This window comes from Limulus polyphemus, unplaced genomic scaffold, assembly GCF_000517525.1.
Source record: "Limulus polyphemus unplaced genomic scaffold, Limulus_polyphemus-2.1.2 Scaffold1384, whole genome shotgun sequence".
Lineage (NCBI taxonomy): Eukaryota > Metazoa > Arthropoda > Merostomata > Xiphosura > Limulidae > Limulus > Limulus polyphemus.
Genome location: NW_013666994.1, coordinates 260,716 through 288,553, shown reverse-complemented (window position 1 = coordinate 288,553; position 27,838 = coordinate 260,716). Strand labels below are relative to the sequence as shown.

Sequence of the window (27,838 nt, the reverse complement as noted above, 5' to 3'; positions counted from 1 at the left end):
GGGACCAGTTGAAGCTTCAGAAAGAATAAACCAGTTTTATTTAAGAAAGGACTTGTGTACGCGAAAGTTTCGTCGGAAAGAAATTATACGGGAAATTAACTAACGAACGGACGTGTAACAATATTAACAAGAATAAGCCTTCATTATATCAACATTAAATAATTAAATAAAGTAATTTATTATCGTTATGTGGATTGGACGTTAAATTACTTTTACCAGGTAATGTAAAAAAAAAAAGACTACCAAAACGACTACGTCACAACATCATGACACCCAATTGTTTACAATTTAGATTAATCCAGGGGCAGTGGGTGTAATAAGTTTGGGGAAACTTAGCCTCTCAAAATAAATCGTCCCTCACGGGGCAATATTCTCCCTAATTCAAAAATATTATACAGTATATATGGAGAGAGAGGTCAGAAGATGGTGTATGAGAGATACTGGGAAGAATTTATTCATCTAAGAGCACGAATTGATTCTTCCCAATTGTGCAGCCCCTACACGCGGCAGAATAACTTGGCCAAACAAAAGACTCACTCGCTGCCTTCGTATTAACCTTGATTATCTCTGACATTGACTTGTTAAACCAATTCGTAGTTAGCATGTAGTAGGCTATAGAATGGCGAAACTTAGAAGATAGCGTCTGATCAAAAACACCTTAGGTGTGAAAAAAAAGGGGGATTCAGCGTGCGACTTAAAAGAATGAAATCAAAATTGGAGGCCAAATATTCATTCAATTAGTTAGCTAGGCCGCGTATTTTGTTTTACCTACCATCATGCCTTAAGTTCAACTAATGAATTAATATTTGCTGTAAAATTCTTATCAATGCTATAAGTGTACCTACCGCTTTGGCTGCCAATTTTGATGTCATTCCTTTAAGTCGCATGCTCAATTCTTTTTTGGCCTCATCTTTTTTCACACCTAAGGTGTTTTTGATCAGATATCATGACTTTTTATCAATACACACCAACAAATCGCAGCAAGTAAAAAAGGGACACTCGATTGTAACTCACATTAGCTTTAGGACCACAACCCTATTATTTGGAACGGACCTATACTTTACATAACCAACCAGATTCTTTAGAATATATGGTGGTAGTTTTCACCCTCTAAAACAGTATTAATAGCTTTCTTTATAGCAATTCCATGGAATTTAGATTAACAGTTTATTGTCATCACCTCCATGCAATCGGTACAGCCGTATCCAGCATCATTATTTATGCTAATTGCTTAAGCTAATACCACGTGACGCTAAACTCTCTTTAATTAGGATAATTTTATAAAATTTAGTAAATTTGTGCAAAAAGTTGGCAATGAATAATAACCATCTACTCGTATGATTCTTTTAAAAATTTGAGCTAGAAACTGTTAATCTAGTTTGCTTGGCCTAACCAATATTTAATATATCTGCACGTCATTTCACCTTATAGTTTTGATGTTCTAAATCAGCCGTCTTTAAACTAAATGACAAAAAAAAAAACAACAACTAAAAACTGTCCACTTTACTCTTAGGTGAAGCTGTAGTAAAAATGTTAGACCGATAGCTAACGTGACGTTTAGCGTAGGCGTGCTCAAAATTTTTCGTTAAATTTGAGCGCTTTTTGTTGAATAACTTTGCACCTGTGACTTACACTTACATCAAATGAGATTCTTAATTTTAGGTTGAAAAGATCTATCAGTGTACCAAATTTGAAGACAAATCATAAAAGTTAAGTTGTTTCTCTATCAAATATAATTTCCGTACTTTTGGTGCGAAGGGGGGGGGAAGAGGAAGAAACTCGATCAAACTTGGAGATGTTTTATCTCGGGTATTTCTTAATTGATTGCCTTGAAATTTGGTTTGTGAAGTAAGAGTCAAGTAGAGTATACCCACCGAAAATATGTGAAAGCTTGGATTACTACAGTCCGAGATATAGAAGGCTAAACTATCACTCCTGTTAATAACACACAATGTGTCCTACAGCAGGTTGTTCTGGCACACGACATACTATCGTGTGTCTCGATTGCTATGTGTAGGCATATCAAACGTTTTCCACCATATTTTAGTAATTTATTTTCCTCACCAAAAGGTGAATTTTAGTGAAGAAAAGATTATGCAGAGGCCTAAACTATTCTTTGGTTCACTACTTCTGCTGCAGCAAGCTAGTTTTGCTGAATTCACAACCCACCAGTGCTGCTTGGAAGAGTAAAGCACACAAACAGTGAGTCTCATTTAGTGGTGGAATATAAGCAGTTTGTCTTTTGTTGTATGGTTCCTTCAAACCAATAATAATAATAATGGATAATTAATTGTGATTTTATGCCACTGTCAACTCGACAAAGGGAGTTTACCTGTTGAATTCAGGCGTGCTTTATTTAGTCAAGAGCAATGTGTTCGCTAATTTAGCAGTGTAAGACTAGAGGGAAGGCAGCTAGTCATTACCACCCACCGCCAACTCTTGGGCTACTCTTTTACCAACGAATAGTGGAATTGACCGTCACATTATAATGCCCCCACGGGTGAAAGGGCGAGCATGTTTGGTGGGACGGGGATTCGAACCCGCGACCCTCAAATTGTGAGTCGAGCGCCCTAACCACCTGGCTAAGTAGATAAGGAGAAGAAATTTTGGTGTTATGCCATCAGGATTTATTGTGGGGGTCTCTCAAAAATAATGTGTATCCTATCCCAAGCTTGATCTCTTGAATTTAAAGAATTTCGAAAAGAATATCGTTTTATGGACATAAAAATCCTCACGCAAGAGAGGGAGAGTTTACGACAGGAGAGAGATGGTTGCATGGGGAGGTCTCTACAGGACTCCCAGGCTGTCACCAGTCAGAGAACTGTAGCCCCAGCTCTGGTACATGCCACTGGCAACCAGCCAAGAAAGAATGGAAGTACCGCTGGTGTACGACTTTTATCAGTCAAAGCTGTTTCCTCAGCAGAAAAGGCAGACATCAACCACATGTAAGAACTATGAATCACGGGACAGTAGTGAGTCTCTCCGAGACTGTAGGTATTCTTCCAGAATTACCATGGCTTGTGATTAAACCTGGGATCACAGAGTGCTGTTTGAGAAGTTGTCGTGAGCAACTTGTGACATAACCTGGAAAAGGCGCCAATTGCCTGTCGGAATCTCAGAGTCCCTGAGAACATCTATCATGCAGCACCTGCGACATCTCTGTCAGATATTGGTTGAGAACCCTTAACGGAGAAGCTTTCTTTGGCACCACAGATCTTTGTGAGTGAAGTCATGCAGATTTTGCCCCCAATTTTTAAAGTAGTGGTGAAAGAAGACTTAGGGCAGGTTTTGAAGCAGTTCAGGTAGATAACTGCCGAGAGCCAAGAGAAATCTAAAGTCTGATTCTGAACTTGGACAATTCAGCTATAGATGGCACAGAATATTTGGACAGGGAGTAATAGAAGAACTGGGATATAGTTATCTATGAATTGCACTGCCAATTCGACCCTGTGGATGATGCATCAAGGAAAGTTTAAGGCTCGGAAAGGACCAGGGCCAAGAGCGTGGTTGCTAACGTGGACGATATATGCCGAGTTCACGGTAAGGCCTACCTGCACCTATTAGTGGACAAGTTCATATTCGGGTCAGTCGTTGGAGAGGAAAATACAGAAGCAGCACCTGTAGTACCTACACCTCTGGTTAACCAAGCAACTCAGATACCTATTTATCAGTAACAGTGAAATCTGCCTTTTACATTTAAAGTCACTTTTGTTAATCATCTCGCATACTTACTTTTCCAAACCTAGCAAGTTTATGCTTTTTCTCTAGTGGATAGTGGAATAATTTACCTTGTAACAAATTAAATGTTTTGTACAAATCCTTCAGAAATTTTAAGAAGAATTTTAGCTTTAGAAATAAGTAACCACATATATTTCTTTCTGCCGCTGATCACGTGACGTTGCAAACATTTTAGACTGGGGGAAGAGAGTCGACCCGAGGGCCCAAGCGGAAACTCTCGGTTTCTAACATTTAGGTAGAAAAGAAACATCTACCTCTTTTTACACAAAATGAGAAAATCAAGTAGCATTCTGAAGACGGCATTAATCCGAAACAGAAAAGTTTATTCTGTTTTTTTTTTTTACTCTAAAATCGCAACATATAAATTACGCCATCCAACTATTGGAAGTATTTATAGGAAAGGTTTCCATTAAAAGCATCATGTGAATATCAAACTTTTCTATAAAGTAGTCATTAGATATAGTAGAGACGCCTGATATGGGTATAGAAAACTTTTTATTTTGAAAAGCACAAACAAATTATATCGTTTCGACCTCCTTAGGTCATCATCAATTACAGTCATTAGATATTGTTACTGATTCGTGTTAAAACATATTCTTACAAACATTTTTTTAAAATATAAACCTCAGCAGAAAACATAATTATAGCATTAATCGTGTAATTTCGTTTTTCTATTTGCCCTGCAGTAGCTCAGCGGCAAGTCTGCAGGTTAAAAACTGGGTTTGGACACCAGTTGTGGGTAGAGCACAGATAGCCCATTGTGTAGCTTTGTGTTTATCCTAAACCACCCCACCCCTTGCTCAACTACCTGGTGAGTAACACAAGAAGCTAACACACAGAGACGTTTTATGTATATTTAGCACAAAATATAATTTAATGTTTGAAGTATATAGTCACGAATATATACAATACACTTTCCTGGAAAGCAAAGGAGTATTCTCTCGTTTATGTTACTATTTCTTTATTTAATTGTGAGAAGTTCAGATAAAAAATTCTCATATATTATGCTGAATATGATGATAGCTTATTAATGGTAGAGGCGACGTTAGGCACTGGCACACAGGCCCAAATCCTATCTGCCAATGCCCCGAACCCCCAGTTGGTGGTTTAAAAATCAGAATATAATACCATGATCAATATCATTTTCAAACGCCGAAAATTCCCGCGCCCCAAATCTTTTAAGCACCTAGCGACGCCTCTAATTAACGGTATTGTCACAGTATCAATCCAACATTTTTTAATCTTTACCTTCCAACAGTTTCTTTTTCAAAGACTAAAAAATAAGTAAGTTGCAAAAGAATATACATACACACACCATTAGCAGTATATTTGTAAATAAATAAAAAAAAAAGCATAGAGTTGATCAATCAAACTTTATTTATATCCTATAATTTTCAGAAAACTTTCTATGGCATGTTAATTTCTTAAATAAAATAAATACCGAATTTAGCCACACAAAATGCTTATAAGAAATGATGAACTGCTAATTTCAAGACAGAACACATCAGTGCTTTTATATACTAAGAAACAAAACCAACACCTAAGATATACGAATGTATTATACATTTATAACCTTACAAAATATGATTCGTTGCCACCAAAGGTACGAGTAATTGTATCGATTACTGGAATCTTATAAGCATTATGTTAGTGTAAGCCATAACTACGACTCAGTTTTTCAGGCTAAGAATTTGTCTAACTATATACCTTCTTTATTTTATCATTCTCGTGTAATACATCAATGATTTCTAGTATTGGAACGCTTTATTATTTCTAGTAAAATATGGAAAACTCAGTTTTTAAAACTTTTTTAAACGATATTTTGCAATAGAAGCTTCTAAAACACACTTTCTTTAGATTAACGAGTGGTACATTCAGAATACACAAGACTGGGTAAAACCACTATGCATGTTAATAGCTGAATTATTAATATTTTTCAACATACCTCGTTTCTATAGGCATGTTGGAGATTTAAATTTTAAACAGTATTCAATGTTGTAAAACGATTTCACATAATCACTTGCATTTTTGTAAACTTATATATACATAATTTTTAGTTCTGATATTTTATACAAATATATACTTCAGGACGCGTTTGCATATCTTATTGTTATCTGAACAACGTTAATGATAGTTCGTTTCCTTTTTTTCAAACACTAACCTGAGAAAACATAAAATACAACAAACATGAAATATGATTTCTTTTAAAGGTGGCATTTATCCTTGGTAGAAGTTCGGTACTCTTCCTAGTCATAATTGACGTCCTAGGAGTAGCAGTGCTACTTCTATTGCCGCATATGTTCTAACATATTTATATATTTCAGTAATATTTTGTTAAAACAGAAACAGGTATTTTTAAACACATTTTTAATAGAAAAGGAAAGGGAAGTCTATCTCTCACAGTGAAGTAAAATATTCTCAAAAGCCTTACGTTACTTACTTTGTCCTATACGTTTTATAACTCACTTCATCAGCAGGATGATTGGTTTTCTGAAAATATCGAAAGTTGACAATGCACGGGAGCCAGTAGATATATATGAAGGTTGAAGCATACACTTTATAGATTGCCAAGTTATTCAATATGAAGCATTATCTAAACTAGCATAAAACCTGCACTATAATGAGGAGTTTGAAGGCTCCCGTCATGATTCATGGGGCCTCAATGTACCAAACAAGCTTATCCATTATTCCTAATTACTTCTCTATTTACCTCAAGGGATTTCTGTACCTGAAAAGAACACATTAGAATACTCACTTATGATTTGTTTGTTTTAGAGCAAAGCCACACTGGGCTATCTGCTGTGTCCATTTTTGGTAATTGAACCCTAGATTTTAGCATTGTAAGTCCATAGACTTACTGATGTTCCACTAGGGGACCCCACTCATGGTACTTGAGCACATATGTCCTGATAGCTTATGAGTGGGGGTATGAACAGTTTCAAACTTGGTGCCTCAAGATTTCAAGGGGCCAAATACACAAAATTCAATGCCATTTTCTGGTTCAACAACACTAAAAACCCTACTCTTAGACCCAACTCATCATGCCTGGGTGATTTTCTGGGGGTGTTTTAATCCCAACTTGGTAGGGGGGGTGGGGCTATGCCATAAAAAGATAAGGGTACCCTGAGTCCACCAGCACAATTTGGCTCTGCTAGCTCCCAAACTGTGGGAGGAGTTAGATATACATACATACAAACTACAACCTGAATTAATATAGGATATTGTACTATATTCATGCAAAGATTCCAAAATCACTTTTTCATCATTGTTACCTAATATGTAAATAATTTGCCAATTAAAATACTGAACTGTTGAGACGATAACAACAAAATATCATGTTTTTCTTTATAACATAATGGTCCTTTTATAATTTTCTCTGTTTCAAGAAAGGATGAGACAGAATAATCATGTTCATACTCATGAAAGTTTTTCGAGCCTGTAAAGTTAACGACAAGATCCATATGGGTCATTAAGATTTTCAAACACTTTTTCTAAGCTATTTATGCACCAAGCTATTTGTGGATCCATGATTTTATTGTTAGTCACACACACCAAAGTAAAAAAAAATATCATCAATTGATCACACTACTTACTGCTGGAGTAAATCACAAATCAGTGATGTATTTCAGTTTGTTTTTACTTAATATTTGGACCCCACTGGTAGAGAACAGTCTAACAAGTTGATAATTGTGATATAATTTGGTTAGTTTTACTTAATATCTGGACCCCACTGGTAGAGAACAGTCTAAGTTGATAACTGTGATGTATTTTGGTTAATTTTTAATTAATATCTGGACCCAACTGGTAGAGAACAGTCTAACAACGAGTTGATAATTTAAAAGTTATACAAGAAAAGTAAATTAAAATACAAATGCTGTGGAGAAGTTTTCTTAAGTTTATAAGCAACCTATGCAGAATAATATTCTTGTTTCAACCAATGACACATTTCTGTGTACAAGCTAGAGATAAATCTCCTCTAGCTCTCTTATAGCCTAAAACAAGAATGTAGGGAAATTATTATATGCACCCAGATTTCCTGCATACTTTTACTGCAATTTCATAGAGTAAAGGACTCAAAAAAGTTAATGTGAAGGAAAATAATATTAACATAAAATTTTCATTACATTTTAAGAAGCTTAAAATTAATTTCTTACTGTTTTGAGTCAGCACCCCTACGAGATTCCAGTGTTTTGTATTTAGAAGAATTCATATATTGATGAAAAATCCCTAATTATAGTAGACTAAGTAACAATTCTTGGAATAAATTAACCACTGAGATTGTAAATATTCAAACCAATGTTCTACTTTTTTTTGCACTTCAATCATCAAAATTTTATTAAATGGTTATGGCACTGAGAAATGTACGATAATGCAAAATTGCACAGGTTTTTTTATATATGTTTCAAAAGTTTCAGCTTACATTCTACCATTATAATGTTTCTTATTAAAAACAAGTAGATGCAAAGATTATTAACAACACAAGTTTTCTATTATCATTTTTAACCTGTCTACATACAATACTGATACCCAAACACAAATTCCATTAACTTTCAAAGAGTGAGAAACAAAATAAGACTTTAATATTTAAACATGTTAACTTTAAACATTGTTTGATAACTTAGAGCTAAAACCCACATGGTACAAAGTAAGTTGTGAACAGGCCTTGTAAGAAACTGACAGATGTTTCCTGACTTGTCCTTAATGTCTGTTAAAAATGTCACACATTTACTATTAATAATATACTTTTGCTAGACATTTTATCCTCTAACATCAACATATGAAAGAAGTGAATATATTACAGAGCACTAATAGGACCTTTCAAGATGTGAATTTTAAAACAAATTTTTCGTTTTGTATATGTAATCAGGAAAGAAGGGGTGTCAAAACATGACTTATCAAAGAAATAAATTATATATAGATTTGTTTGAAGCACATTCAAACTTCAGAAGTTTGTCATGCTGAGATTACTTTTTATTTTAAAATGTATACTTACATGTAATAGCTGTTCTGAACTTTCAATACACACAAGAACTGTTATTCAAGTCATTATATTACTTTCACCATCCACAATCTTTTCTTTTACTGCTATCTTAAATATTAAGTTTGCCTGAGATGAATGAAATAAAAGTACATTACTTTTTTTTACCAACAAATCACACGTGATTGTTTCTAACAGAACTACAAAAAAAAATCATAAGAAAATGAATGCTAGAACATCTATCAAAATGCTTTGTTTTGAGCCTGTCACAAATAGTTTATGTTATGCCAAAATGCAATGTACTTTATAAGGATAAACAAATAAATAATGCCTCAATAGACAATAAGCAAAGATGGTAAATAAAGGTGAATACCTGCTGTGGGTCAAAAACGAATGACTATCAGGAACACCAACTGCTCCAAGACTGTGTTAAGTATAAGAAAGATGAAATGGACCTTCTGGATGATCTCAAAACATCATTTCAGTGATGCAAGAGTAGAGATTTTCCACCATTTTTCCAAACCTTTTGGTTCTAGCAATGTTGACCAACCACACTGTTTACATCTAGAGGATGGGGTGGTTTGAGTCAAATCATTTAGTTCTTAACACAAGTTTAAGCCTGAATGACAAGAGATGTGTGAACTAGCTATGCCATTTTATTAATAATTGTCTGATGTAATGTTGACAACTGGACAGTCCACTTCTCCAAAGCATTATACCTTGCTGCTCCTTGTGTCTTTTTGTCCAGTTCTAAGATGTGGTTGACCTGATCAATTCGACCTTGGATTGTGCTGATTTAATTTAAATCATAAAAAAATTACTCAACAGAGATTGATTCATAACACATACTCTACTTTTATATAAGACGACACAATTCATAATATAAAAAAAACATTATAAACTACACTACAAAATTATTAAACAGACCATAATCATTGTATTTTTAAAGTCTTGTACTAAGATAGCATATTAATTTTTGTAACATTTTTTAGTCCAATGTAAAAGTAAAAATGCTATTAAGAATATTTTTGAGCTCAATAACCACTTGTAACAAAAGTAACATATTTCTTACGCAAGTCATATTAAATTATTATTGACAAAAATATTTTAAGAACTCAGACACTTTGCTTCATTTAGAATTTTATCTTCCATTCAAAAAACAGAATAAAAACCTAATTTTTGGAAGGTTAATGATATGATAAATGTAGATCTAATTACTCCAGCCATTGAATTTTTTATTTAGAGATCTTGAAACATGTAATACTGTTTATTTTAAATGTAAATGTAACTTTTTTCTAATGTTTTAATTTACAAGCAATAAATCTATTCAGGAAAATTTAAATTTCTTCTAGAAAGTTATTTTCTTAGTAGTTATAAAGTAAATTCTAAAAGATCAAGCAATAGAAATAAAACAGAGCAAACTCACTAAAAATAAGAGAACCTTATAAAAACAAAGATAGGCTATCTTATAAAGCTGAGGGTAAAATTCTTCAGAAATGAGAATCAAGTAATTAAAAACAAACTACAGATTCTAAACTGTTTAACATAACACTTCAGGTACACTAATACCAAAAATTTATTTGTAATGAGCAAATAAGGTTTTTATACAAGATATTTTAAGACAAAGAAATAATGAAGTCTAAATTCAGCCAAAGCCAAGTGATACTTTGCATGACCTCTTCTTATTAAACTATGAATTTGCATATCAGAAGTCAAATAAGTGGTTAATTAGTACAAAGTAAAATTCACGGGTGCTAACAAAATGAAAAACTTTGGATGAAACATTGTAGGTAATTTCACAGACCATAAATTATCAGGAAACAAAATAAAATTGGTCTTGAGAACTTCTTTGAGGATGGAATTTCATTGGTAAAGGGAAAGTTAACACCCAACAAGTAAATTATTACAGCACCTTGAAATATGACAGGAAAGAGCAATAAAAAATATACCAATCTGTCTAGTAGAACATTTCATTATTAGTATTATGTATTTTAATGATATAGTGAAAGACAATCAATATATCCATTGTCTCAAAATAAAATTAGTTCCACAAACACATAGATACTTACTTGTCTAATATACAAGACACTAATAGATTTTCTACATCTGGTGCATCAATATTCAATTCCTAAAAAAGACAATATTTTTCACAAGTCAAACTCATTAGACAAGATAAAAAAATCACAATGAACATTTTAGCAGTCAATAATATTATATGTGGTGAATAAATGCCAGGAATGTCAAAAGTAATTCATTCCTCATCTACATTTAAAAGTAACAAAAAATATGTTAATAAAATTTTTTAAAGGTAACTACATTCATTTATTTTTAGTATTCACGTGTGTACTTGATATTTGTGTTTGTTATTAAAACAAGTTAGAAAATCATTTTCTTATAACAATATATTTTACTGCAGTAAACTTTTGGTCAGTTCATAAAGCATTGCACAGTTTAAAGTTATCTTTTAGAGTATCCTAAAAATATCTGAAATGTATGGAGTTCACAATAAAACCAATCCATGACTTTATTTGAACTTTAATCTTGAAACATTTCTAAACAAACTTCTGATGGAAAGTTTAAATATTAATTCATATTACAATAATAACTTTTACTTTTTGCTAATTTTATTTTTACAAATCATTTAAAGTGAGTAAAATGTGAGAGATTATTCAGTATAAATGTACGTATCTGTATTAAGCTTCCATGTTAATTATTTCTCACCTTAGAAATAAAGGGTATATGTATCCTGGTGTATGGTGTGATTAGTTTGATTAAGACCTGAGTTCGAATATTTCTGAGTAAATCTGAAAAAAAATAAATAAATTCTTACTAAGAAATTAACACACAGGATTACATACAAAAGTTGTAGCAGTTTTCAAATGAGACCCAAAACTTGAGTGCTTTCAAACAGTGAACTATTTTTCTTCAGGAAGAAGAATAGTGAATTATTCGATACCGTTTGAGTTTTGGGTCTCGTATGCAAAGAAATAATTTAGTGAACAAAAGGCATTTACAATAATCAAGTATCCCATAAACATACGAATCATATTTTTTCATGAAAGAAAAACAATGTAGAAAATATCAATTTCTTTCTCCATTTATAGGATTGAAGAGTCAAGGACAAGTCCATGAAGGTATAACATTTCATAAAAATGCTTATAAATTTTTTTTACTAAATTTGTTAAAAAACTACCAAAGGTGAAAAATGTATTGTGGCACCATATTTTAGTTTGTAAAGGTACTTAAGTTGCATTTCACACAGACACTGGCGTTTATATATAAGAATGGATGAAGACACTGAAAATTTACAGCATGTCTCTTCATTTTTAGGACAATGTGTAACACAGAACAACCACTTTTTTCTGTTATTTTTGGGTGACTTAATCTGACAGATATATATACTGTACAATAAGATAATTATACTACAGTTATAATGAAATGTTATAATTTTCCTATACTGCAAATGTATTTCCAACAGGTACTTACCTCCTCTCACATATATAGCTATTCTCATTCAGTGATGCCCTCTATATGCACTCCCACGATTATCATGGTTCAACTGCATCTCGCATGTAAATCCTCATGCAACAACTCTCCACCAATAGGAGTTTGAAACACCCTCCTGACACACGTGACTCTCTCTATTCAATTCTACCAATTTATAACTTTGAGTTCAAGCAGAAAATGAAGCATCAGTTTTCAGTGGGGAGGAAAGATTGGAAGTTTGAGAGGATGTAAATACCTATCAGAAATATATTTTCAGTATTGGAAAATTATAACTTTTGATACGGTACATTACCTCCTCTCACATATATAGCTAGAATCCCACACTGAATAGATGGAGGGACAGGTGCAAAGGCTAGAAATAAGCATCCTTAAAAGCGTCTAAAGAACACCCAAGAATTGTGATCTCCGTAGTAGAGGAACATATGTGGGAAACTGCACCACTTCTGTACCAGGTATACTCTGCAAACAGTGTGGAAAGGTGTCACATACCCAAGTGGAAAAAGAGAGGAGCACAACCAAAATGGAGAGAAAAATGGTTGGATTTGACTCTAAACCATAGTGTATCATAATCTCAATCCTGCTGAAGAAAGACTGTAGAAGAAACATCTACAAACAGTAATGTTGGGGAAAGCTAAAATGGATGTGCTCCAAGGTGTAGAGTGGATAGGGTGCAACAGACTGTACATGGGAGGTAAACTTCAGTCCAAAATCAATCAGTATCAGGAATATAACCTGCGATCCATGGTAGGAAGAGAGTTCACACTGTCTTCACCTCAAGTTCAGTAGAACAAAAGTATATACTGTGCAAACCTATTTACAAAACAGACACGTGCTCAAATCCACAACCAACCATACATCCGAGAATCCAACATCCAAATGATAGCAGTAAGAGATGTGCCCATGTGGCAGGTCACATCAAACTCGAACTCAATCAGACTGGCACCCCACTGCGCAAAATCATCCTTAGGCCACGAAACTCCTTGAGGTGGAGTGCAAGAGGGAGCACAGTTGCATCATTAAACATTATCCCCTGGATAGGACTGCACAGAAGTTGGAGTGCAATGCCACCATCTGGGTCCAATGCACAGAAGTGGATGGATGAAAATTATAACCACCTCATCCTCCAGACAGAACCACACAAAAGCTGGGCACAACATTAACCTCCAGACCCACTGCATGGAGTTTGTGATCATGAGGCAAATTAAGTGAGGAAGAGGAAACACAAGCAACACATGTATGAGCACTTATGTTGATTTGTCTTGCTCTAAATCCAAAACCAGCCACTGGGAACTGACATCCATGTGATGGTAGGATGAGGGATCACAAATAAAGGGGTGTACTGCAATGTGACGGATCAACTGCAAAGCAACATCCTCTTCCGGATAGGACCGCACAAAGGTGTGAGCACCATACCAACTTCCGGGTAACTCTGCATAGAAGTGAATTGCATCCATAAATTATAAGCAACCTCACCCTCCGGATAGAATCACACACAAGTTGGCTGCAACATCAATCCACGGAGCCCACCATACAGAGATGGAGCACATGATTGGAGGACCACACATCACCTAAACAGTAGAACATCACTGCTCTACTCTCTACTGAATGGAAGCAATCACATTCAGGAAGACACCTTTATGATCCACCACCCCAGTGACTCGGATCTGGAAAGTGGCAAGGACTCCCATACTCTGCTAGAAAAACAAGGGAGATGAAACATGATGGAGAATCTGGAGGAATGCCAACACTGGAGACAGTGCAACAAGTGACCATGAAAACCGTATATTGAAAAGCAGATCACCCCTGATTTATTCAATCGAAAGGACAGCAGGGGTGAGTAGCTATCCCCTTCTGCTTTACCCATGTAAGTCCGTGGGTTAGTACTGTCTTGTATGGACAGGCAACGCTTGCCACTAAGCTGGATCTAAATTCTAAATGGGACATGTCCCTGGAGGGACAAATATATATGGAAAAGATAACTTACCCAGTCACAGCCACAACAGTTTGAAGAACACAAAAGGCAGAAGGCAGTACCCATTTGCTTAATTAGTTGCTCCAAACCATGCATTGATCCTTTCATATGAGCAAAAAAATTTTTATCAAAAGTAGCATCAGCCTATTCCACCATGTCTCTATTCCAATTTCATAGTTGTTACACAAGATCTGGTTGGATAAAACAGTGTTACTTGCACCATTCACCAATCAAATACTGTGTTAGAATACTCTATTGTAACTTCCATGGTGCAACTAAATTTCAAAGCAGAAACAAACTAAATATATATCCAGAACACAGAAAAAACACTGAGATGTGGAAATAGAAAATAAACATATCAGATTTCTGTGAAAACTTGCATAATTGCAACAAGAACTGATCATACAACTTGATTAGTTATAGTAATAAACATAAATGAAGAATTTTGAAGAATGAAATAATATGAAAAGCAAACCTCTCACATATGTTACCACCACTAAAATAACACAAGGCATATTCTGCAGGAATTAATTAACACTTTTCAGACCACTTTAAAGTGCTGAGTGCACCCCTGCATATCAAATTTTAAGTAAAACTAATACTCCTAACTTAATTTCAACAATTTCATACACAAACATACTTTAGAATCAATATTTTTTCATATGTTAACATTTAGTATAATTTTCAGAGAAAAATGTTCAAACGTACATATTTGCACAGCTCCAAGAAGCCTTGTCTGCAAACAACACATTAATAAATTGTTTTTTAGAAATTCCTGTTCACACAAAACACAAGTTTATATTTTATAGGAAACTATCTCCCCTCACGAATATAATTATCAAGGTTTTGTTTATCAGGTGATTTTCTTTCTCTTTCTCCAATTTTTATTAGAACAGCCTCTTGTTTCTGACCTTTTATTACCTCATAGCATGTGATCAGAACAACAACTCAGCTTTGAAGAATGCTACAGGCAAAGTATAAATACCATTGGATAGAGCAGGTTATAAACTATTTATGTCAATAAAATGCTGTGTGAAGTAACTTATGGTTCTGTGGGAAAGTGTCAAGACCTAGCTCCTGCAGAGAAGAACAATGGATACTAATGGGAAGTTCAGAAGATGGTAGATAAGCCTTATTAGGTTCAGGGAATATGTTGACTGAAATTCTTATTGAATATTATTTTTCAGTTAACCATATTCAAAGGTGCACACAAATAAAATAACTTATAATTTATTGGAAAGAAAATACATTTATTAGATATGTTTATTTGGACCAACAATATTGTTAGCAAAAATATTTTTACCTAGTCTGACCAGATGTCATTTTGAAAGGTCAGGTCCTAGGTCACCAATAAATCTTTGCGAGTTTCTGCAATTGGCAAAATAAAGTATCAAGCAAATATCTGAGTGATTATCATTCAAGATGAAATTGATTGGATATTTTCAATCAAATTTTCTGATCAATGGTAGAAAAATTTTGAATTTTAAAAGAGATGAAGCATTTTTAATACTTTTTTCAAAACAGTCTCAATGAACTTTTGAAAATTTTACAACATAAAAATTAATTAAAAATATATATATTAACTTTTAAAACCAAAACTAGATACTACTTAGAAAGTTTTTCAAGTTTTAAGCAATTTGGTTAAGTATTACCACTGTGACAAGGAAAAAATTAGGGCATATCAGTGACACCCCTCCAGCCCAGAAAGGGTTAAGTGTTCAAGTGAGTTAGATATTGGAAGTGCAATAAATAACTTTCAGCACTTTTGCTTTTGTTTCCAACAAATTAAGACATTTTAAGGAAATTCTAAAAGGAATTTCAAGTTTTTTTGGAACTTCTTCATTTGTTGTTGGTATCTACATGAATAATAAAACAACCAAGTACCAGCATATTTTTAAGCTGTTGTTATTGTTTGTAGAATTGATCAGTGAATGAGAATGACCACTATGTTATAATGGCCCTATGACTGAAATGGTAAGCATGTTCGGGGATGGGCTTAAATCCCACAAACTGCAGATTGCCAGTCAAGCACCCTAACCACCAGACCTATTTTGAAAGGATTGCTACATGTAGTCCTTTAAAGCACAATTCATCTCCTCCATCAGTCCAAGAGTTTCAACATACTAATAGAATAAAATTTAAGTGTTATATAACAAATGAAACTGTTTACAGCCACTTGATGAACATTAACCGTCGGAGGTATTGTCCATGAGAGGATCAACAAGATCCAATTCATTGCCAAACACATATTATAATTGTTGTTGTATACCCAAAGCCTTTTCATATTCCTTCTTTAAATTTGTCATTAGAACATAGTGTTAAAACCAATGTCACTTTCACTTGCCACTTTATGTTGTGAGACACCTATTTTGGAAACTCATAATACATAATACTGCTAGCAGCACAATGACAATGCACTCATATCAAACATATGGGAATAAAAATCCTGTTTCTTTATGAACATTCCTTTTACTCATTTTCTGTGATAACAAAACAAAGTACATACCTTTTGTGTACTGTATGATAAAGGAACAAAATACAAACCTTCTATGTGCTCTATTATAAAAGGGTCATCCATTATATTTTTCCTATTTGTTTTAAGGATTTTCTCAAATTCTTTGATGTCATTATTTTGATAAGAACTGTAAAAGAAAGTAAAACAGTGTAAAGATGAGTAGGAGGACTGTTGGATGTAAATTACTTCAGTGTTCCTATTCAGAATATTCACTTTGGAATCAATTCTCGAAAATTAGTTTCAAAGACTGATTTAAACTTCACATGTTAACAAAGAATTAAATATATTAAAATAATCTAAATATACAACACTTAAGATACATATTAGTGTTGTTGATCATTCGGACTTTAAATAATATGTGTAGATGTAACTGTTTAGACATTTTTATCTGCACGATTTCTTTACAACATACAGGAGCTTTGCAGTAGGTCTAAGCTATGACAATTTACATGATGACTGGTGCAAGTCTAAGTTTTTTAACTCTGTTAACTGTTTGTTTTCTTAGAATTTTCATGCAAAGCTACATAAAGGTTATCTGTGCACAGCCATCCATAATCTTTAAATAATATTCTTGAGAGAAGGTAACTATCCAAAAACACACGCTGTCAACCTAAAGAGATATTCTAGTCTGACTGAATAGTGTAATTTAACCATCACTCTCTCATTACAACCACATCTCAAAGTGTAGTTTTGTTACAATGGGACATGGACCATGAATTCTTAGATTCGTAATTTGGACAAGCCTAAATCTTTTAATAATGGCATATTTTACAATTGCAGATATAATTAAAGGATAGAGCATTAAGTGCTTTTAATTTACATGATTTAGTCAAATTGTAACATTGAATTTTAAGAACATATAATACAAAAATATAATCATTAGTAAAATAAATGAACCATGAAATATATGTTTCTAAAAATAGTATTTTTATTAAATATAAAAGGAAGCAGACAGTGAATTATAGAACAAGTTGTTTGTTTTTAAGCATAATGCTACATTATATAGAACAAATTAAAAAGCAACTTGAATTCATTTTAATATTACTTCATGGAATTAGCTCTAAGTTTTATATTTCTTTATTGATGTTCATCTTACCTCACTAAATTCGTCATTGCCAAAATTTCTGGGTCATTTTTATATGGCTTGGCTTCTTGGGAGTCAAAGGGATTAATTCCAGATTTCATCAACATGTTTGCTAGTACTAAGTATTTGAGACATGTCGTTCTCCTACAGATAAGTTCAATATTTTACAGTTTTAATGAAACTTAGCTAACACTTCCCAATCTAAAAACTTAATTGTTCACAAAATATTAGTAGTTTAGAAGTTTAATACTGAATGTTTCTTAAATCATTTATTATAATAATATTAATAAAGTGCTACATCTACTTACAGTTTATTAAAATGGGTATAAATATCCACTAGCTTTTTTCAACAGTATAGTAGAGCTTTAAGTGATTTCACTGAATTTTTAACTGTTTTTTTTCTTCTTCAAATCCAACCACATAAACTTTAGTGTTATTTCATGTGAAGAAGCTTTTAAGATGATATCTATAAATAACTAAAAAAAATTATATTACAGAAATTGTGTAAAAGATAATTATAGATATTTTAGTTCAGTGCACAAATGAGTTATGACAAATCACTCAATATGTGGTATGTCTAACAATTCCAATTTACACAAAACTTGAAATATATTGTTCTTCTTGAAAACAATAAACTTTCAGTTTGAATACTTCAAGTGGCCAAAAACTATACACAACATTTGGTCATAAGGTGAGCCCTCTGATTTTTAATCCATCTTTTACTCAAAAACTATTTGGGCTAAAGACTTGTGTTAACATCATGTGCAGGTGTGGGGTTCAAAGTTTTTACATTTTACAGTGTGACATTGAACAAGATATTAATGATGTCAGAGTTATCAATTGTTCATTTTACTCTACATTGCTTATTTAGTGCAGAGAAGAGTAAATACCAGATATAATAAATAGGGATACTGAAAAACTGTAGATATGCATTTTGAAGATTCTGGAAGTTATGCAAATGTAATAAGCAAACTGTACGATGGATAAAAGTATTTCTAACCTTCACATAAACATTACCTTGTACTTCGATTTGTCCGAGTTCGAGTCAGACTGACGCCATCAATCCACAGATATATCTTGAGTACAAATACTTTTGTAACATATCGGATTTTTTGTGTAAAACAAATTTGTACATTTTACTCAAAGCTTGCCCGTATTCCATGTAGATACACATTAGAAATTTGGAATTATAGTCAATATGGGGACGTGCACATTCAGTTAATTGACATTGTATTAGAAACTGCAGATCAGTATATATATAGTGCATGATGTTCTACTTATCCTTTAATCATCTTATTTAGCCAATATTTATATAGGTATCTAACGGATACATGACATTAACCCTATTAGATGATTCTCTAAATTAATCACTGGACAAGCTACTTAAGGTAATGTAATTATTTTTCTATCTTGACAAAAATTACAAATCTTGGCAGGAAAAAAATGTGACATCCAGCCCATCACTTGATTCCCTACTTGTCACTGAGTTAGAGCGATTTTCAGGAATTCTAATCCTCATTATTAACTAGGGTAAATCAAGAAAAACTAGCATAGTGTTGGTTTGTAAATTAGCAATATAGAGTTTGAGCTCTCTGAGGGTTACTGAATAAGGCTGGAATTCCCCTTAAATAATCTAACTGAAAGGCAAATGGTGAATGAATAACAAACTGGGCTTTATGTTTCTTTCTTGGTGAAAATTATAACTTTTGATCAAAAGAGAAAAAACAGTTTGTCTAATGAATAATTTGGAATATTTAAATCAGTAGAACAAGTGCTGTATATTCTTTAAATACTTATATAAGTATAGATTATGTATGGTAAGTAAGAGACAAGTTAAACACCATAGATATAATTTACAGATCATCAGTACAAGAGGCCCAGTGTTGATTTCCAACTTGTTATTGTATAGCATCACTGATATGGTTGTGAAATTCCCTGAAACTGGTCTAACTCAGTAACAAATGGCAAAGGAAAGTTACACACCTAGCACAAATAGATTTTGAGTAACAAGATAATTACAAGTCAATAAATGAACTAAAGTTTTACGTCTGTATAATTTTTAGACTCCAAGACACAATAGAATAATCCTATATGCTGAGCTAACACTTTTATTTAACACAACTAATTTATCACTGCATGAAACAACTAATGTATTCTTTCAAAAACTCTTCAAATGCAGTATGCAGTTTTATTGAGTTTTTTTCAATGCCAACATTTATAAATAAATATCTCCATACTAATTTCTTTAATCACGGTTTTGCTAGATGGTAGATAAAGACAGTTAAAATATTTTAAATTCATATGTGTTATACCCATATTTAAAAATCCACAAAAGTCAACCAACCTTGGGCTACCCGATTCATCATAATTTTTGAAAGCTTCAAAGAAATCAGTGTGAGCCTTTTCGTACTCCCCTTCTCGTAGATGCATCTTTCCACCACATTCTACATATAAAAGCACAGAAAGACCAGAAAATATTATTTTAGTATAGATATTGTTCTAAACACACATTAACCCTTTCCAGACTGGAGTGATTCACTGATATTCCTTGACTTTCTCCTTCTCACAGTAGATATACTTAATCAAACTGCATAGAACTCAGAACAAATTACTAAAGAGTATCTGCATAATTTTTTGATATAATTATCTTAAATTTTAGGCTTATTGGCTTCTAATGATTTGCCATTTAAAGTGTAACTTTTAAAGTATTACAAAGAGTTTGGGAAGTGAACAAAAGGCTTCTTGAACAGTGACCTGTGGGACACAAAAGATAGATCTGAAATGCTATTTTTACACATCTCTGATTTGGATCCAAAATGACCATATTAAAAGGAATATGAAAACAAATCTGCAGTTAAGATGATTTTGATCACAAGTTTTAGGCCGTTTGTTTCTTTGTTGAATCTTGAACAAAGCTAAACATGGGTTATCTGCTAGTTAACAACACCCATTGACAATTTTTTAAATCCTAGAATATACAAGAAAGCATGCAGAAATTTGGTAAGGGGTTCTTGCCTCTAAACTTCATTATAAGAAAGAGTAATCCTTTTAAAGAAATAACAAGAACTGTATCAGGAATAGTTTTCTGTTTTGATAGAAAAATTGTAACCTATGATCAATTGCATGATAATGGGGTGAAGACAAGAAGTCTTGCGATTAAATGTTACCTCGTATCACTAAATAATGAGCAAGTGAAGAAAGGAAGTTTTATCTCCAGTCATTCTGTAAGAAATGGTTAAAAACAAAACAAAAAAGTCTTACAATTATTTATTATCTCTAATAACTCCCAAAATGAAGAGGTGAGGACAAGAAGTCATAAAACTACATGTTACCTCTAATCACTCCTATAATTAAGGGGTGAGGACAAAGTCATAAAACTATATGTTACCTCTAATCACTCCCATAATTAAGGGGTGAGGACAAAGTCATAAAATTATGTTACCTCTAATCACTCCCATAATTAAGGGGTGAGGGAAGAAGTCATAAAACTATATGTTACCTCTAATCACTCCCATAATTAAGTGGTGAGGGAAGAAGTCATAAAACTATATGTTACCTCTAATCACTCCCATAATTAAGTGGTGAGGGAAGAAGTCATAAAACTATATGTTACCTCTAATCACTCACATAATGAGGGGGTGAGGAATGGCTAACTTGATGTGGAGGGACTGTTCATAGAGTTTCTGGTGACAAGAATATAAAAATATATGTTACCTCTAATCACTCCCATAATGAGTGGGTGAGGAATGGCTGACTTGATGTGGAGGGACTGTTCATAGAGTTTCTGGTGACAAGAATATAAAAATATATGTTAAAATTTTTTGAAATTAATTATTAATTTTTCTAACTCAAATTACAAAACTCATATTTTATTGTACTATATTTTCAAATCAAATGTACTTTATATGTAAATGTAAAAATTATCATATTAATTTTTGTCCTTAACAGTGCACACCTTTTTATATATATTAACCAAATAAAAGAAACTTAATAATAAATTATCTTTAATATAATATGGTAAAAGCAATATAATCAATAGGTGCTCCTAAGCCAAACCAAGTTAAGATTGGCAACATTTTCCTGAAAGGGGTGACAATTATTCTTATCAAATTTATTTTTTGTAAGGAAATAAAAAATAACATTTTGTTATTTTTAATAGCTACTATACCTAATTTTAAACTAGAAACAAAAGTTACTTTTTGTTTGTTTCTGATATAACCACTCTATTGTTGCTGTTGGCATCAATAGAGTGGTTACTAAAACTGAGCCCCCACTCCCAGTGAATCTATAGTTACTCAATACCTTAACAGTTTGAGAACTCCTACACTAAAAGATTCTGGTCAGTTGTTGACTAAAATAAACAGATGTTATCTCTATCTCTGCAATGCTGAAACCCTATACAGGCTCATCTCCATATATTTTCAGAGAGTTGAATAAATAAAGTTGTTTAAACATTTGTTTAACAAAAAATAAAAACTTGGAATGATATATTCTTTCATTGGGGGGTGTGCCAGACTAGTTTCGGAGAATTCCACTCCTCATCAGTGACCCTGGACACTACTACGAATGTTGTTAAACAATTGTTTAAACAACTTTATTTATTCAATTATGTACAAGCTGCCCAGTGTCAGTTAACAATATGAAGAATTAAATTGAGGCGGAATGCTACAAGTTCCATAAATACCTATAGAATGATAGGTTTCTTTTTTGTGAGTGTAAAACACTGAAATACACCAGTTCGATTTTTAGAGAGAATGTAAAAAAAAACTGCTTATAAAATAAAGCACCATAAGATAAAAAAAGTGTCTCTATATACATATGCATATTAAAAACATAGTGGTTTTCACTAATATGATGGAAAGCTATATATCTAATTCCATGTTATATCACATTATCTTGCACAACTATCTCCTTTAGATACCTGTATTTGTCACTATTTTTAGAGTATTTTAAAAACAAATAAAATAATCAATATATTACTACTACTACTCAGATTATTTTAAGAACCTTCTACTTTTTCTTGAAATGTGACAATTTCTACCTGCAGTGTTTACTCATTCCAAAATATATGTTTGACAAACAGGAAGCAATGAATGTTTTAATTTTAAGATATTTTAAACTCAATTCATATCAATAAAATTAGACAACTGTGCATTTATTAGTTCAATCCATCAGAGAATATCCTGAGAGATTTAGTTATAAATGTAGGTAGAAACATCACATCAGTATCAGGTTTGTAATGACTACAATTATAAGATTGTTAAAGTTATGTAAGATAATCTAATGTGATGTTATATTATATTAAAAAGTATCTTATATCAACTTATTTCATTTTTCTCCAGTCAGCATGTTTTAAAACATAAATTTTCTTTATGCTTTCCATCTGTCTATGCAGCAGTAAACCCAAACATCTTTTTAGCCTTGTTATGCAGTGTGATCTTCATCAAAATCATGTCAAAACACTTGGAGGAAATTTTACATTTTCCGAGTGTTTTCATATTCAAATAATTTTTTTCTGACGAACCTTATTTATTATAGTGAAGAATACAAGTTTTAAGTTTTAGCTGTTTTTGAACTTTAAGTTTTAAGTTAAAAGAACAAGTATGTAAATTACACCTCAACCTTCAAAAGTAAATCACTTGACTATTATGATCATCTAAAAATATAATTAACTGAACAGAAACAAATTACAGTATTAACATTTTCTTACACTGAAATGTATTTCTGATTGGTACTTACTGCTTCTGACACCAAGTTATTTCAATTTTTTTTCTGCCCTCTAAACATTGTTGAAACAATTTTCACACTCAGTGCACCAGTCTATATACCATACCAATTTTGTGTCACTATTGAACATTTACATAGCATGTGACTACTATCCACCAATATTATTGCACCACCTATGTAAGTGCAACTAGCTCCATCTGATATTCCAGCTCAATCCTCACTTTTGAGAATTGGCAGGATCTAAAAGAATAGCAACAGCAGTGGGGAGAAAGGGTGCAAAGTGTGTGAGAGGAGGTAAGTATGTATTGGAAATACAGTTTCAGTGTAAGAAAATGTTAACTTTCGATGCAGTCTTATCTTCTCTCACACAAAGTTAGAATCACACATTGCAAAGGTGTAGGGGCTGATGTAAATGCACAACATTTAAACCAAGTGGAAAGCGACCACCCAGAATGAACGGATATGCTCCGAGATGAACTGAAGCATACAGGTGGGATGATAGTGCACTACTCCTGGAACAGGTATGTCCTTCACCCTTGAAGAAGGAAATGAACATGATACAGGTGGAAAGAAGTAATTACAAGTGTAATTCATTCTGAGAGGTACAATCCATAGTGAAAAAAAAAACACTTTGTTCTCGGCAATCAAATAAAATGAATATAGAGTAACATAAACAACGTGGCTATGGCATGTGGACCATGTTACATATATACATGAATCCCAACCACAAGTAAACAGAATGTCATACATCAAGCAACCAGAATTATGAAGTTGGCATGCACCCAAAACTGGATAAACTTCCTAAACCACCACAGGAGCTGAAGTACAACAAAACACATTCGGCATTATGGGGCTGCACTGTTGCCTCAACTCAACTATAAGAACAAGGCAATAGCTGTAACTGGTATTAAGAGCAGAAATCTTAACTCACTCAACTGTAAATGCAGGGAAAAGACATCCTGCATCTGGAATTACAAGGAGGATATGGAGCATTTGCTCAACTGTAGTACATCCTGTTGCCAGTTTTACATGGCAGATGAAGTCCCCTAAACTCAACCACAGGAGCAGGAAAGGAACCACCTGCAACTGGAATTAATGAGAAGGGGCCTCTACTGCACACAACTGTAGGAACAGGGTGGTGTCATCCCTAACCCGGTATTATGAGGAGGATCCAATGTAGGCTAGTTCTGCTCCAGCTGACAACTATCCACCTGATGATAAGCATCCAGGAAAAATGAAAGGAGGGAAACCTGCTTTGCCCTCTTCCTGCTGAGTGGATATATGGTAAGTTAAAAGTCTACAATGCACTCAGGAGGAAACCTCCAGGATTCACTCCAGCTACTGGGATACGGTAAGAACTCCCTTGCTCCACTTGGAGAAAAAAAAGGGGAAGTAAGTAGGGTGGAGAGTCCAGAGGAACATCACGCTGAAAAAATTACAATGGATGCCCATGATTCCCTATTTTGAAAAGCAGACTGTTCGCAATTTATTCAATCAAGGAGTCGGTAGAGATGGGCAGAAATACCCTTCTGCTTTACTCATGAAAGTCCATAAGTGATGGTCCACTACTGAATAAAATTGATGGATATTGAAAAAAACATATGTATATACCACTGGGCAAGCTACCAGTGGTCTTGTGGAACACCCCATCTCTAGAGTAAGTGTTGTAGTGCTACCAGTAAATAGTGTGGGCTTACAGCAAAGCATATCTGACCAGGCAACACCTGCCACAGAGTGGGATCCCATAAGCAGTGGTAAAAAAGAGGGTCTCTAAAAAAGAAAACATAAATGAAAGGATGGGATAAGATTTACCCCAGTCAAAGGTAAACAGAAGTGTGTAGAATCGCCAAGGGAGGGAGATGATATCCACTTGAGATATCACAATGTGGTCAAAGGACCACAATGAGATCCCAATAGGCAATTCAAACGAACGTGGAGGATGCATGACCATAAAGTAATGGAAATGACAGGGGAAGACAAAACCTTATCAAACCTGGAGTAACAGAAGGTAAAGAAAGGAAGTCTGTTGTTCCAGTAGGTGGCAAAAGCAGCAATATGAGGAGTCCCCCAGCTGAGAGCACATCCACTAAAAATCCTGTGGATCAAAGGACCATTCCATGGGGAAAATTTTGTTGGGTTGATAAAAATGACCTGCAACCAGATTCAGGGTGCCAGGAATATAGCATGGAACCATAGCAAGACAGACCTGAATTTAGTGCCCCCTTGCTTGGTGATATAAGTGACCACTGTGGAGTTGTTGGAGTATACCATAACCACCCACCCCCACGGGAGTGGAAGGAAGTGGGATAAATCTCAACAAACCATCATAAGTTTGAGAATGTTGATATGGAGAGAAAACTCCTTAACTGACCAGAGACCAGAAATATCCCAAGAGCCGAGGTAAGCACTACAATCCTCTAAAGACGTGCCCATGAACAGATGTAAATCCAGACAAGATGGAGAAAGCAGAACTCCTGCCATGGTCTTGTCCTGTCTAGTTACCAAGCCAGAGGAAGGAATGAGAACATGGTAGTCCAAGGGATTCAAATAGAAGTTCCACTGATCGAGGAGTGCCCACTGAAGGGAACTCGTATGAGCTTGACCCATGGGAATGAGACCCTCCAAGGAAGCCCACATTCCCAAAAGATATAAAACCTTCTCGAGCTGTGAGAGAATGTGAGGTGAAGGCATTGTGGAATGTTTACTCCATATTCCAAAGACAAAGAGGAGAAGGCTGGGCCCAACTGAGGTTGGAATTGAAGAAAGCCTTCAAACGAACAAGGTATTGAGTGAGGGTAAGAACAGACTTCTCCATCTTTATCAGGAATCCCACTCATGCTGCTTCTTAGAGGAGAAGACAAGTGTGGTTTATGGACTGTGGATGGGAAGAAGCAAGCAGGAGCCAGTCATCCATGTAATAAGGAGTGCGAAGACCCAATGAATGAAGATGTTGGGAAAAAGTTCGCACCACATGACAAAACACATAAGGAGCCAAGGTGAGTCCAAAAGGCATGGCCTTGAACTGGAACACCCAACCCTTGTAGGTGAACCAAAGATAACGATGTAATTTACGTGCAATGGGAATGTGAAAATAGACATTCGTTATGTTGAATTTGGTCTTCTAGAGTCTCGGGATAAAACCCACTGAAGTGAGAGATAGGACTCCATATTAAAGCAAGGAGAGTCCAGAAAGGAATTCAATAGGAACAGATCTCCCATCTTCTTGGAGATCACAAAGAGCCAGGAATAAAACCCAAATTGTATATGGCACACCCGTTTGATAGCCTCTTTGCGAAGCAGGTTGTGGACAGCCTTAGTAAAATGACTGAGAGATGTAGGATCCCATGAGGTGGGAAGAGAATAGGGGAATGAGACTGAGGAGGATGAGATCGGAACTGAAGACAAAGCCTTTCTGACAGAACCTACAGATCTGTCATGAAATGCCACCACACAGCAGAAAAATGGAGCAATCTGGCCCCCCACCAGTCCGGAAACCTCTGCAGCATTACCCATAACCCTGGTGCAGAAATAAATAAAGATAGGGTTGGGAGCACCAGGAGGAACGCAAAGAAGAGGGAGGATGGAAAACAAGGACAGGCAACTCATAGGACGATGAGATAAATGTGTGGCCAGAGAAGACAAGAAAGAATTCAATCTAGCCACATCAATCCAGGATTCAAAGAAATCAGGACCACCCCCAAATATGGTATTGTGTAAGAAGGGACCTGATGCAGATACCACAGGTATGAATGGGGGAGATGCACCCCTGCAAATAATGCATCTCTCCCCAACATGTCCCAACAGCACATAAACCAGGTATTAAGAGAAAGGGCAGAAGCCAATAAATGAGCCATACTAGACAAAAGGAGGGACCAGAGCTCATTTGAAAAAAGTTCTGGGGAGCAACAAAAGGCCTCTGACAACAATTGGAGGAAAGACAAGTAACATAAAAGGAAGGACAGGGAAAATTAAATCCTTGAGAATTGAACCTGATTAAAATGAACAGTCATTCCTGGATTAGAACCCCAAAGGGGATGTAGAAGATCCAATTGTTGAGAATGCTAATATGGATCTGAAGAGCAATAGCATACCGAAACATGTTAGTCTAACAAGAGGAAGATGGGCATATCAACATCTGACTGAAGTTGTTCCAAAAACCTTAAGAATGAACACTAATGTTGGGTGAAGGGAGAAACATAAAATTCAAAAGAATTTCACCCAATAAGGAAGGGGAGGCATCAAAGGTGATAGGAAAAACATGTAAAATAATACATACCAGATTATCAGGTTGTAAAAAATGGGTGGAAGGTGAAACCT

At 34.3% G+C, this 27,838-nt stretch overlaps 1 protein-coding gene across 3 annotated transcripts in view; it reads right to left on the bottom strand.

Moving 5' to 3' along the window:
* Positions 1 to 5,100: 5,100 nt before the first annotated feature.
* The window catches only part of LOC106463356 (COP9 signalosome complex subunit 2), a 44,883-nt gene continuing 22,145 nt past the window's right edge, over positions 5,101 to 27,838 (bottom strand). The window contains exons 7-14 of one of the 3 annotated variants that reach the window (XR_002611473.1): positions 21,509 to 21,578; positions 20,139 to 20,238; positions 17,807 to 17,938; positions 16,740 to 16,837; positions 11,438 to 11,520; positions 10,786 to 10,844; positions 9,090 to 9,507; positions 5,101 to 6,228 (exon numbers count right to left, since the gene is read on the bottom strand). Coding sequence is in view for 2 of the 3 variants with exons in the window: in XM_013923379.2 (XP_013778833.1) it covers positions 9,363 to 9,507; positions 10,786 to 10,844; positions 11,438 to 11,520; positions 16,740 to 16,837; positions 17,807 to 17,938; positions 20,139 to 20,238; positions 21,509 to 21,578 (687 nt within the window). In the remaining variant the exon portion in view is untranslated. Of the gene's footprint in view, positions 6,229 to 7,960; positions 9,508 to 10,785; positions 10,845 to 11,437; positions 11,521 to 15,498; positions 15,564 to 16,739; positions 16,838 to 17,806; positions 17,939 to 20,138; positions 20,239 to 21,508; positions 21,579 to 27,838 lie in introns of those variants that run through there. The other 2 variants (XM_013923379.2, XM_022390839.1) reach the window with 2 other exon arrangements.